The sequence below is a fragment of the Pongo pygmaeus genome, chromosome 14, assembly GCF_028885625.2.
Source record: "Pongo pygmaeus isolate AG05252 chromosome 14, NHGRI_mPonPyg2-v2.0_pri, whole genome shotgun sequence".
NCBI lineage: Eukaryota > Metazoa > Chordata > Mammalia > Primates > Hominidae > Pongo > Pongo pygmaeus.
Window position 1 is genome coordinate 110,541,940 of NC_072387.2, and position 12,971 is coordinate 110,554,910.

Sequence of the window (12,971 nt, forward strand, 5' to 3'; positions counted from 1 at the left end):
CGGAGGTTGCAGTGAGCTGAGATGGTGCCATTGCACTCCAGCCTGGGAGGCAGAGCAAGACTCCATCTCAAAAAAAAAAAAAAAAATATATATATATATATATTTTAAACACAGCATTTTATTTCTTGATATACTTCAAACACCAGAAGTTACAATTACTGACTTAAACACTACACAGATCTACCCCCAAAAAGTGAGTCCAGAGAATCAAATTCCTCTCAGTGTGGATCTATTCACTCTGTTCTCTGAACTTGGAAAACACTGTAGTGCAATTCCATGAAATGGTCCCTAAGTCAAATAGAAGCCACGTAAAAGATGATTTGGTCACTTTGATTTCATTTTAAGGTAAAGGAGGATACAAAGTTCACTACTTGAAAATAATCGATTAAGAAGGCAATATGACATTTTCATGCTAGTTTGTGTAATAATTTTACTGCATAAGAAATTACAGAGATTGCATAAATCATTAGGTCAACAGCATACAGAGAACAAAACAAAACATTGTTTGGATCAAATAAAAAACAGCAGGAACAACTCAATTCTTAAAAATAGCACAAATTCCCCGAATGTGGCTCCAATTGAGAGAAAATTTTACATTTTCTGGATAATGTCTGTAGTTCCATTAAGCAAAATGGAAAACGGCTTTTCAGTTAAAAACACTAAAAAGCAACTTACACAGACGTGTTGCCCTCTTCACCTTGGATGTAACAAAAATAAAGATGTGAGGCTGCCTGCTCTTGCCTAAAGCATGGCTTGAACTTTCAATTGATAGTAACCGTTTATGTAAAATATTACATTACATAATCTCCTATGTATTGAAATTGCACAAGTCGGAGCATCCAAAAACTGCAAGAGTCAATTTCTTCCTATGGGGAAAAGCATGTAGATATACTACGTTAAAACTTCCATTCCTCATTCGATTATTTGCCCTATTCAAAACATAAAAATACAAATAAATATTTCCTTACAAAGTTCACAGTATATTGTTTTAAAAAAAGAGATAAAAAACTTAATTTGCTTTGTCATTAAATAAAAATGCTAATATATAGACACATTCAATATTTTTACAAATTGTAGGGGTCAGTCTATCCTTTCTTGGTCATAATTGAAGTTTAATAGTGCTAGTCCAAACACGACAAGGCTCAGATCCCAAATGTAAGTTCAATTCTACTAAAAGTTGCTCAAGATAATTTTTTATCTTTTTCTGTTTAATTAAAAAAGACAATTTTGGAATTTTAGAATTACATTTGAGTTGTCTGAAAAAATACAATTTCAATGAAAAATCATATCAAGCATTCAAGAGTATATTGCTGGTGCTATAATCTTTTTGCATGTCTTTGTTTTCATAGAAAAAAATCAGTAACATAACATGTCTAAGACTTTTAAATGGTTAAATGTAACCACATACTATTAATGATATGCCTCATGCACACACACACTCAAACTCAAAACAGGAAGGAAAAAGGATCAGACGTCTTTCTTTTGCATTAGTTCTAGCTTTCTTCTTAGCAGACCATAATTCTCCTTAGTTCCTGATGCCATGGGGTCAAGCTGCAAGGAGATTTCATAGTGTTTCTTGGCCAAGTCTAGATGTCCCCAGCGATGATAAAGCACAGCTGAAATAGCAGGAGATAAATTTCACTGGGAATGCTTCTGAGTAACGTGCTGTCTTCCTACCCTCTTGGACAAAGAAATATTACAGATCCTATGCAAACAGTTTTCAAAAGTCAATTGTATGAAACAATATTGTTTGTACTGAAAACTCTATTTATTGTAATCACACTCCCTGATGATTATCCATTTACTGCCAGTTACTCCTAGGGCTCTTCATAGCACTAGATAAGATACATCTGCCTATAGTAACATTATTACATAAAGAAGTAAAAAGAAGAGTACATGCAATGTCTTAGTGCTGCCATGAAATTTCCAGGAAGCAAGGCTGGGTATGGGAGGTGGGGGTGATGGATGCTAGGCACTGCCTAGAGCCCTGACTATGCAGAAGTTCAGCTGTTTATTTTAAATAGATATTTCCTTACACCATTTGGGGAAATAACAGCTTGTTTGGGGCCATTTGGAAATAAGGCCTCTAATATCAAGAGCTGACCCTAAAATGATAGTTACAGTAAACCTAATCATTAGGATGATTAGCCTCTGATCATGACAGTGATTTTGTTAGTAAAATTAACTTTCTATATGGGTAGAAGAGCACCTGTGGATGCTTTTTGGCTTTTGTGAAGAGAAGCTTCAGAGTTGGTAGAGAACAGCTTTGGTGAAAAAACATTTCTGTGAGCATTCTAAACATCAACATGCTATGCTCTAAACATCTTAACTATGGAGACATACAAATGCAAGAAATGAATTCTAGGGAATAAATGATTATAAATGCATTTTAGCCAAGGCATAAGCGGATATAAAGCAGAAGACCAGGCTGGAAGAGGAAGGTCTACTCTGTAAGAAGGAAGGACAAGGAGGTAAGTTCAATGGCAAGCTTCTGAAGTACCTACGATTAATTTACTAGGAGAACTCTTTGCAACCATAGCCTCATTCTCTTGATCCGATATCACCCTTCTCAGCTTAACACAAAGGACAATCTGAGTTTCACCATGAGAAGGTGATAAACAGAGTGGGCAAACTTTGGGGCTGTTCTGGTCATGCAATTAAGATTTGTAAGTGTAGCTATCACTTTGCTATCTTTTTAATGTAATAAAAGAACCATATTTTAAAGCCAGGCTAGCTTTGAAAAAACTACTCTCCCAACATTAATTTTTATAGACATGCACCCACTTCATTAAAGTAATGGAATTTCAACACGATTCAAGTTGAACATTTTTCTTACCCAAATTACCATGGTAACTTGCAGCATTTGGATTTGCTTTAATTGCCTTGAGGAATAAAGCTTCAGATTCCTAAAAAATGAGAAACATAAAAAGGAAGATATTTATTGTACACGAAGCAAAAGCAGTTCCCAGTTTTATCACCTACGGTTTTCAAACTTTTAACCTCCTCCTTTTGTATCACTGCATTCGTCCAGAAACACTCAGAAGGCCCAGCGGGGCCACGCTCTGCCAAGGAGAGGCTGACAAGGGGCAGCGGGAGGGAGTGATGGCCGCAGAGAGGGGATGAACATGTTCGTGAGTGCCACCACCTGCCTCCCTGCAGTGGTTGGACTTCTGCAATGTTATGCAAGTTGCCCAGGTCAGGGTGTGTGATGACAACAGGAGGCCCAGGGAAAAGGAGAGGGCTGAGCCGTGGAGCACACCCATGCCAATGCCATTTCCAGAGCTCTCAGGGTAGGAGTTGAGGCCCATTTCCTCTCCCCCAAGAAACTACAACACTCTGGGCAGCCCAGAAGCAGCCCCATCCATCTGGAAAGAATGAGCAGAAAAGAGGAAGGAATGGCCACCTGTCAACTACATTGTCACAGTACTGGACATGACCATCACCAAATGCCCCGATGGGTGTGAACTGATTCTTGTACAGCCTTGCATTTCTTCCAAGTCATACTCACTTCCAACCTGGCCACTAAGAGGCAGGGCAAAGTGTCTTCCTACCCTGATCACTGCTAAAAACTGATGGCTGGCTGGTCCCTTCTACCACAATGCTGAGAAATAAAGACGCCTAACCTGTTTTTATTGACATGTGCCCTGGGGGCGCTGTTCACTCCATCCACCTTCACATTCCTTAAGGCATGCTTTCATCAGTATCACATGCTGGGCATGGTGGCTCATGCCTGTAATCTCAACATTTTGGGAAGCCAAGGTGGGCAGATCACTTGAAGTCAGGAGTTCGAGACCAGCCTGGCCAACATGGTGAAAACCTGTCTCTACTAAAAATACAAAAATTAGCCGGGTGTGGTGGTACGTGCCTGTAATCCCACCTACTCAGGAGGCTGAGGCAGAAGAATTGCTCCAATCCAAGAGGTGGAGGTTGTGGTGAGCCCAGACTGTGCCACTGCACTCCAGCCTGGGCAAGAGAGCAAGACTCTGTCTCAAAAAAAAAAAAAAAAAAAAAAAAATCGGTATCACACATTGAGCTTAACCAAACAAATTTGTTGGTGTGGGGATAGTTTTTGTGCCTTCTACCTGGGTCATACATGAATTTTTTCCAGGTGGGCTTCCCACATCTGGGACTGTGCATCTTATAATGTGCAAGACCACCAGTTCCTTTGCCCTGTATGGCCTGTGGTACCCCTGAGAAATTGGCTGAGAATGTGGGGGACCATCTCCAAAACCATGACCTTTCGGACAGAGCTGGCAAAGAAACATTTATATTTTAGAAATGTCATCCAAGAAGGACTTAAGGAAGACATCAGGACAACATATGGGATGTCAGTTCAAAGTCAGTGTAGTGTCTACATTCCAAGTTTCAGGGGCTGAAACTCCTTCCAAGAGGGTCAAGACTCCGGCTGTATCAGGAAGGCTGCAGAAGAGAAGTCAAATGTGTTGTGTAGTTTTGTAGTGGTTTCTGAGTCTCTGGGCTGTTTCTGATGATTTTCAAACATTTCCATTTAAAACCTAAAACTTGAGATATAGGAAGGCCAGGGAACCACATCGACTTAAAAATGCTTCCCAACCTGTAAATGAAGTAGTGTTAACTAGAGAGAAATGGCTTAGGGATAAACAGGTAGGAGTTTTCTAGTGTTGCTAAATTCATTTATTCATTCAGCTAAGTTCTCAGATGCCTGTGAGGACGAACATCATTCAGGACATTGAGGAGTCAGCAATTTGGGGGACACAGTGGTGCTGAAGACAGGGAAGGGCTCAGATCTGACACCTTGTTAGAGGGCCACTGCTCTCAGCAGGGCTGGACCCAAACTCTGCAGGGTGAGGAGGAGGCCGGTGTGAAGGAACAGGGATGAGGAATAACAGGCAGAGAGCACTGGGCCAGGGCGACAAGGGAGGAAAAATGAATCAAGATTTCCAAGCCAGGGCAACAAAAACATGACAGCATGTGGACAAAAGAAGGGGTATCAGGAGGAAGAGATGGTTTGAGAGGAGGTGCGGGTGGGTCGGCCTGGCTCTATCCAAGTCATGGGGGTGGCCCCCGGGCCTGTACCTGGGCCTGGGAGTGGGGTTGGAGGGGCCTCTTTAGAACGCAGCATCTGTGAGTATTCAAAGCCCATGGAATGTTCATCTATTAAATCAGCCTTCTAATGGCCTCATTCAGGAAAGCCGTGAACTGTTTATAAATTTATCTTCTGTGGAGATGTCTGGATGACTAAAGACCCAGGCAATGAGCTGATTTAATGCCAATGAACCAATAAACTCACATTTAGAGTTGGGGATATTTTTTTTCTCAAGAGAAAGGGGAAAAATAAGGTATTATGTTCTGAAGCATATTGGACAAAATGTATTTAACAAAGGTGTAGGACTAAGAAAGCCTTGCAAATTATGTCTCTAGGCAGGAACAAGCGCTAGTCTCTATGTCTAGGCAAGGAAGCCTGGGTGGGCGGAGGTCATTTCAGCCACAGCAGCCACCCAAGAGTGCTCTGGGGCACAGGGGCCACTGTGCCTCCGCTAGAATAGGAAGGACAACATGGGTGATCTGATGTGAAGTTGAAACCGTGCATCACACAGGAAGAGAGTTATTCTCTATTCTCCCTCCTTCCTTCTGATTGCATTGGGGCTGAAGTCTGCACTTGGTGGTGGTGTGTGGGCCCCACCCTCTAACACACCGGCCAGTCTCTCCTTGAAGCTAAGAGAGCTCAGAGCCTTGGCCAGCAATAGTATCTAGCTGGGATTTAGTATGATTATTTCACTTTCAGTTACCCTGCATTTATAGTAATGATGCGTTGTTTCTCCTTTAAATATATTCGTGTTAAAAATCTATTTAAATAAAAATGTCAAGTAAATAAGGTAATATCTAGATGTGGCAAAAAAAAATATCATAAAGGTGTGACATAAATGTCTGGAGCTTAGGAAACTGACTCTATCAACACAACCTGCACTTAAGCTACAGGGCCATTGGAATTAGCACTATAGAAAAAGAAATCAGCACGGGAAGCAACGATTTAAGCACTGAAAAACATTACTTTTGTATTTTTACTTTACCACATTAGCTTGAAACTGGAAATTAAATGGCAAGAAGTAATATAAATTTTAATACATTTTAATTATCCCTAGAGATTCACTGAATGATTGAATGCTCACTAAAACATATATATATACACACACACATATATATACATATACACATTAGCCATTTGATACTTGCAGATTCTGTTGTTGTGCATTTTTTTTGTGTCACCTTGTCAAGAGGTTGGGCAGATCATTATCTCCATTTTATAGATGAACAAACTGAGGCCCAGAGAGGCTAAGTGACTGCTGTTAGGTTTTAAGAAGGGCTGCTCAGATAGGATAAAAAGGTGCTTAGAGCCATGCAGATATAACGAGAACACTCACTCTGCACATCAACATCTCAAAATAGGTTCTGGAAGCCTGAACGTTTCAGGGCCAAATAAGAGATGCATTTGATCATTTTACAACTACTTAACTGGGTGCTTCGTAACTGCCCGACAGCAATGGAGATACAAAACGGGGACCAAAGGCTCGGCTCCAACCTCAAGAAGCCTCCAGGCTCTCTGAGGAGATTTACCAAGTGCATGATAAATAAAACAGCAAGCGCTTGGGTAAAAAGTGAGTTGTCAGGCAGCAGACACCTGCCCTGCCATCAAGATAGCTGGGCTGGAGGGTCTGTTCACCCAGCCCTGCAACTCACCACATCCCCTCTTCTCTGGAACATCCTGCCCAGTGCTCTGCGAGGAAATAGGCCCTTTCACTACATCCTGAAACAAGCAGTGCCAGGGATGCAGCTGACCATTAGCAACTGGTATCATTTTTGCATTAGAAGAGGAAAACCTAAACAGTTGCTTAAAATTCAAACCCTTAACTAAAAAAATACATGGAATGCTTGCTCGGTGGCTGATGCCATGGCGCAGGAAGTCACATCATGTCCCCCCACTTGGTAGCTTCTGAAGGTCTCATCGTGAGTTCTGTGTTTCAGATTTCACCTTCTGTTTCCTTATGTTAGGCCCAGCGCTTTGGCCTTGATAATTAAAATGCAAAATGTGTAGAGAAAGAGGAAGCTGATTTCTCCATTCTGCTTTACAGAGTATTTTCTACTTTATTTGGGGGTGGTGGGGGAGGAAGAACAATGTGAACTGGAAGCCAAACGAACTCTGGGTTCTGTCCCCTTAATAGAAATTCCAGCAGTTTACAGACTGTGGGATGATAGAACCCAGTGCTTTGGCCTTGATAATTAAAATGCAAAATGTGTAGAGAAAGAGGAAGCTGATTTCTCCATTCTGCTTTACAGAGTATTTTCTACTTTATTTGGGGGTGGGGGAGGAAGAACAATGTGAACTGGAAGCCAAACGAACTCTGGGTTCTGTCCCCTTAATAGAAATTCCAGCAGTTTATAGACTGTGGGATGATAGAAAAATCAATACAACGATTATATAAGCCAAGTCTTCAAGAAGACTCGCTGTAGCTGGGTCACTGGAGGAGAACTGAGACTTGGGACCTGTCCCAGGCGGACAGATGGCTGGAAAGGTCATTAGAAGGGAAACCTGTAAACCTCACCTCCTTCCCCTGCTACACAAGCAGAGTCACAAAAAATAAAACTAAACCCTCTTCAAAAAGCTATTTCTGGAGTAAAATCTAGAAATTTAAAAAATGTATAGTGAAGCTATTCAACTCCCCAACATTATAAAACTAGAGATATGCATGAAATTATCTTACCATTGTTATTGAAAATTATACTGATAATGACATGTAATAAACAGAAAAAGAGAAGTGAATAACACTGGACAGATATTAGCTAGTTGCTGCCTTTAGGTCTTATACATAGGCTGAGTGATTGAAATAAGATATAGCCCCTGATTCTGAAATAAAGGTATTTCTCTTAAGAAACGACTAAGGCACTGCTTCTGTGATATCTGTGTTTAACACCCAGGATGCCAGCTAAAAATGCATATTCCAGCTGGGCGCGGTGGCTCACGCCTGTAATCTCAGCACTTTGGGAGGCCGAGGTGGGTGGATCACAAGGTCAGAGATCAAGACCATCCTGGCTAACACGGTGAAACCCCGTCTCTACTAAAAATACAAAACATTTGCCGGGCATGGTGGCGGGCGCCTATAGTCCCAGCTACTCGGGAGGCTGAGGCAGGAGAATGGCGTGAACCTGGGAGGCGGAGCTTGCAGTGAGCCGAGATGGCGCCACTGCACTCCAGCCTGGGCGAAAGGGCGAGACTCTGTCTCAAAAAAAACCAAAAAAACCCCCCCAAAAAAAACAACAAAAAAATGCATATTCCCTGACCTGACCTAACCCATGAAGCCAATCCCTTCTGGGGAGAATCTGGGCATCTCTGCTTTAACAAGCTCCCTCAGTGATTCTGATAGACAAAATTAAAGTTTACAACCAGTCCCCTTCAACACACAGGGAGTTATGCATAGCCTATTCCTGCTCCACCCTGGCTGCCAACTGGAGCAAAGATTTGGTATCTTGTGGTTTTTGTTGGTCAGAAAACTCTGGGCCTTGCTGGTGGCCTACATAACTCAGATAAAGAAAAACCTGGAAGCAGCAAGAACCAGTCATGCATCCTCCATGGGCTGGTTATTCTTTTGTGCAGAAGATGGAACCTGCAGATAAAACCTAGCGCTCCGGCCCATGTGCAAGTGACAGAGTCAAACCCTGTTGTGCCAGGGCGGGGCCAGGGCAGGGGTACCTCTGGGGATGCACTGTGGCTGTTCCGAGTCCTCCTCCTGCACCAGCCTGCCCGGCCTCTGAGGCCAACCATTCCACAACTCCCTGCCTGCTCCCATCCCTTCCTTGGGCTTCTCTTCCTCTCTCCACGTGTGAACAACGGTGGTTAATTCTGATGAGAAAGGACACTGGGTTTGGCCCCCCACCGCTGTCTTTGAAGCAACTTTTCCAGGAAACAAACTGGCCAAGCCACATTGCTGCACCACTGCCACTGTTTTGGCCTGATTCCTAATTTAACTGGGCAGAAGTAACATTTACGTCTTCTGTCAGATGCTGGCATTAACTACAAGAACTCACAGCCTGCGGTTTACGCACCTTGTATTTCTGGGATTTCCCCAGCACGTTTGCCAACGAGAACATGAGAGAGTGATCATTAGGTATTAATTCCAGCGCCTCTCTTCCAACTGCTTCAGCTTGGGCTAAATTACCTGGGAGTGAAAAATGGAAAAATAAAAGACATGTTAATGTTGTACTCGCATTTTAGCTTCTCTCTAAAACTAACAGGGTTTATGTGCACAGCACATGACAACTATGAATAAACTACTTAAGAAAATCTGTGTAGATCATGTAATACACACACACACACACACACACACACATACACGACGTTATCAGTGGCAAAGCCACTGCAATTCAGCACATTTCTGACATAACACATAAACAGCTTTTGATTAACTTCTGTAAAACCATCTAAAACCTAGTTTTAATTTTTCCCCAGATACGTTATACCCAAACAAATCTGCAAAATAAGAGGATGACAGTAACACTTTCATCACTGAGAATTTATCACATTGAAGTATACATTCCTTATTTTCCTAGAAACAAGCATATATCTCTGCTCTACACCATGATCAAATTAACACCATCATTAACATATTTTTACTGATACATAACTGTACATATTGATGGGGTGCATGTGATATTTTGATACATGCATACAATGTGTAGTGATCAAATTAGGGTATTTAAGACAACCATCACCTCAAATATTGATCATTTCTTTATGTTAGGAACATTTCAAATCTTCTAGTTCTTGTGAAATATATCATAAAGTGTTAACTACAGTCACCTTACTGTGCAACAGAACACTAGAACTGACTCCTTCTCTCTGTGTTTGTACCCATTAACCAACCTATGTTTATCCCCGCCCCCTTCCCAGCCCCTAGTAACTACTGTTCTGCTCTCTAGCTCCACGAGGTCCATTTTTTCAGATCCCCCATGAGCGAGAGAGCATGTGATATTTGCCCTTCTGTGCCTAACACCATCATTTCTTAAAAGACGTTTGGATTTTTAAAGTGAAGGAGGCAGAGTAACTCCTAATTGATTCAATCTGGTCTGCTCAGGGATAGGAAACCAGATCTTCAAGTCGATTAGCATCATATAAAAAGTAAGAATCCATGGCTCTAAGTGTAGACTGAGGGGACTCCTTTGAGTGAAGTCCCTGAACTTGGGGCATGGACCTAGCACTATCCATGTTATTAGCCCCAAGGCCATTCTTGCTCACTTCTGAGTGCTCCCAACACCCTAGAGGATGGCCAATGGTGGATAACAGGCTTCAGAAGAAACAAGATACTGTCACACCTCTCCCCCATTACTCAACACCAGTTCTAGGTGAAGTGTGATTTTCCCAGATGTTCACATTCCAGTATGTCTAAAGAAATTCCTTCCTTCCTTCCTTCTTTCCTTCTTTCCCTCCCTCCCTCCCTCTCTTTTTTTTTTTTTTTTTTTTTCAGACGGAGTTTCGCTCTTGTTGCCCAGGCTGGAGTGCAATGGCGCGATCTTGGCTCACTGCAACCTCCACCTCCTGGGTTCAAGCGATTCTCCTGCCTCAGCCTCCTGAGTAGCTGGGATTACAGGCATGCGCCACCACACCCGGCTAATTTTGTATTTTTAGTAGAGACAGGGTTTCTCCATGTTGGTCAGGCTGGTCTTGAACTCCTGACCTCAGATGATCTGCCCACCTCGGCCTCCCAAAGCGCTGGGATTACAGGTGTGAGCAACCGCGCCCGGCCTAGAAATTCCATTTTCTAGAAGAATAGACATTTTTGTAATAGAAAATAATTAACTTCATATTAATTTTTTTTTAAACTCAGTAGGAAAAAAGCACAATAATCTCTATTTCCTAAATCTTCGGTGGCACTTTACTGTAGAGCCGTTTCTGTGATTTGTTCCAACCACCTTTCTGTACCTGTATTGTCAAGGAGTATAATCATGTTGTTCCAGGCCAGGCTGTGCTCTGGTTTCAGCACGGTGGCATTTCTCCACGCATTCAAGGCATCCACGTGGCGATTGAGATCTGCATACTGAAAATAAAACCCACCAAAAAATCAGTATTCCAAGTTTCCTGCTTCCTCTTTCCAAGGCATTATTAAAAAAAGAGAAAGAAAGAAAAAGCCCAACAAACAACAATAAAAAACCAAAACCTAACTTTAATTATGGAGCTTGTAGTTTTTCATATCAACTCATTTAATCCTCAAAACAATACCAATGAAGTAAATACTATTGTTATCCCCATTTTACAGAGGAAGTAACTAAGGCACGAGGAAATGAACTTGCCCGAAGTTATAGACTAGAAATGGTAAAGCAGGAATAAGAACAAGGTCCGAACCTGTAATGTCCTATTTCCTGTTATTTAGTGATTTTAGGAATCAAATCATATTTCAGACTGCTGAAATACTGAAGAAAGCCTCATCATTAGTCTTTTTCACTAAAGACTTTATAAGTTCATTGTTGATAAAGTATTACTTAGAATAGTAAACAAAGTATTTCTCATGATCAAAAGCTATGTGTCCAATTCACCTTGTGAAGGGTGGTCTCGGGGCCTCTTCCTGCCTGTGTCTAAAGTAAATATAAAAACAGGAGCATATCAGACATACTTTGTAAACTCCCTGGAAAAGTCTCCTATGGTAAGGTAAAACCTCTTGGCAATTTCAAGTTTGTTTGCTTCATTTAGGAAGGAGAAAAATACCTGTTGCTTTCTTATTTTTTGCAATTTCAACTTTTATTATTATTATTATTTTTATTTTTGAGAGAGTCTCGCACTGTTGCCCGGGCTGGAGTGATGGCACGATCTCGGCTCACTGCAACCTCCACCTCCCAGGTACATGTGATTCTCCTGCCTCAGCCTTCTGAGTAGCTGGGATTACAGGTGCCCACCACCACGCCCGGCAAATTTTTTCTATTTTGAGTAGGGACGGGGTTTCACTATATTGGCCAGACTGGTCTTGAACTCCTGACCTTGTGATCTGCCTGCCTCAGCCTCCCAAAGTGCTGGGATTACAGGCGGGAGCCACCGCGCCAGGCGTATGTATGTATTTAGAAACAGTCTCGCTCTGTTGCCCAGGCTGGAGTGCAGTGGCATGATCTTGGCTCACTGCAACCTCTGCTCACTGCAACGTCTGCCTCCCAAGTTCAAACAATTCTCGTGCCTCAGCCTCCTGAGCAGCTGGGATCACAGACGTGTGTCACCACGCCTGGCTGATTTTTGTATTTTCAGTAGAGATGGGGTTTCACGATGTTGCCCAGGCTGGTCTCAAATTCCTGGCCTCAACTGATCCGCCCACCTTGGCCTCCTACAGTGCTGGGATTACAGGTGTGGGCCACCACACTTGGCCTTCAACTTTTATTTTAGATTCAGAATATACATGTGCAGGTTTGTTACATGGGTAAATTGTGTGATGCTGAGGTTTGTGATATGAATGATCCTGTCATCCAGGTAGTGAGCATAGTACCCAATAGTTAGTGTTTCAACCCTTGTTTGCCTCCCTGCCTCCCCGCCTCCCCAGTCTAGTAGTCTCAAGTGTCTATGGTTGCCATCTTTATGTATTAGCGCTCACTTATGAGAATATGCGGCATTTGGTTTTCTGTTCCTGGATTTATTTCCTTAGGATAGTGGCCTCCAGTGGCACCCATGTTGCTGCAAAGGACATGATTTTTTTTTTCGTATGGTTGTGTGGTATTCCATGGGTATATGTACCACATTTTCTTTTTCCAGTCTACAGCGGATGGGCACCTAGGTTGATTCCATGTCTTTGCTATTGTGAATAGTGCTCGATGAACATATGAATGCATGTTTTTGGGTTTTTTTTTGAGACGCAGTCTTGCTCTGTCACCCAGGCTGGAGTGCAGTGGCATGATCTCGGCTCACTGCAACCTCCACCTCCGAGGTTCAAGCAATTCTCTGCCTCAGCCTCCCAAGTAGCTGGGAT

General features: G+C 42.3%; 1 protein-coding gene across 3 annotated transcripts in view; it reads right to left on the minus strand.

Annotated features, from left to right (window-relative positions):
* Positions 1-410: 410 nt before the first annotated feature.
* Positions 411-12,971, minus strand: part of TMTC4 (transmembrane O-mannosyltransferase targeting cadherins 4) — a 71,046-nt gene continuing 58,485 nt past the window's right edge. For all 3 annotated transcript variants that reach the window (XM_063651084.1, XM_054445851.2, XM_063651085.1), the window contains exons 15-18: positions 10,952-11,066; positions 9,079-9,191; positions 2,837-2,906; positions 411-1,616 (exon numbers count right to left, since the gene is read on the minus strand). In XM_063651084.1, coding sequence (XP_063507154.1) covers positions 1,468-1,616; positions 2,837-2,906; positions 9,079-9,191; positions 10,952-11,066 — 447 coding nt within the window. In that variant the 3' untranslated portion in view covers positions 411-1,467. The remainder of the gene's footprint in view (positions 1,617-2,836; positions 2,907-9,078; positions 9,192-10,951; positions 11,067-12,971) is intronic.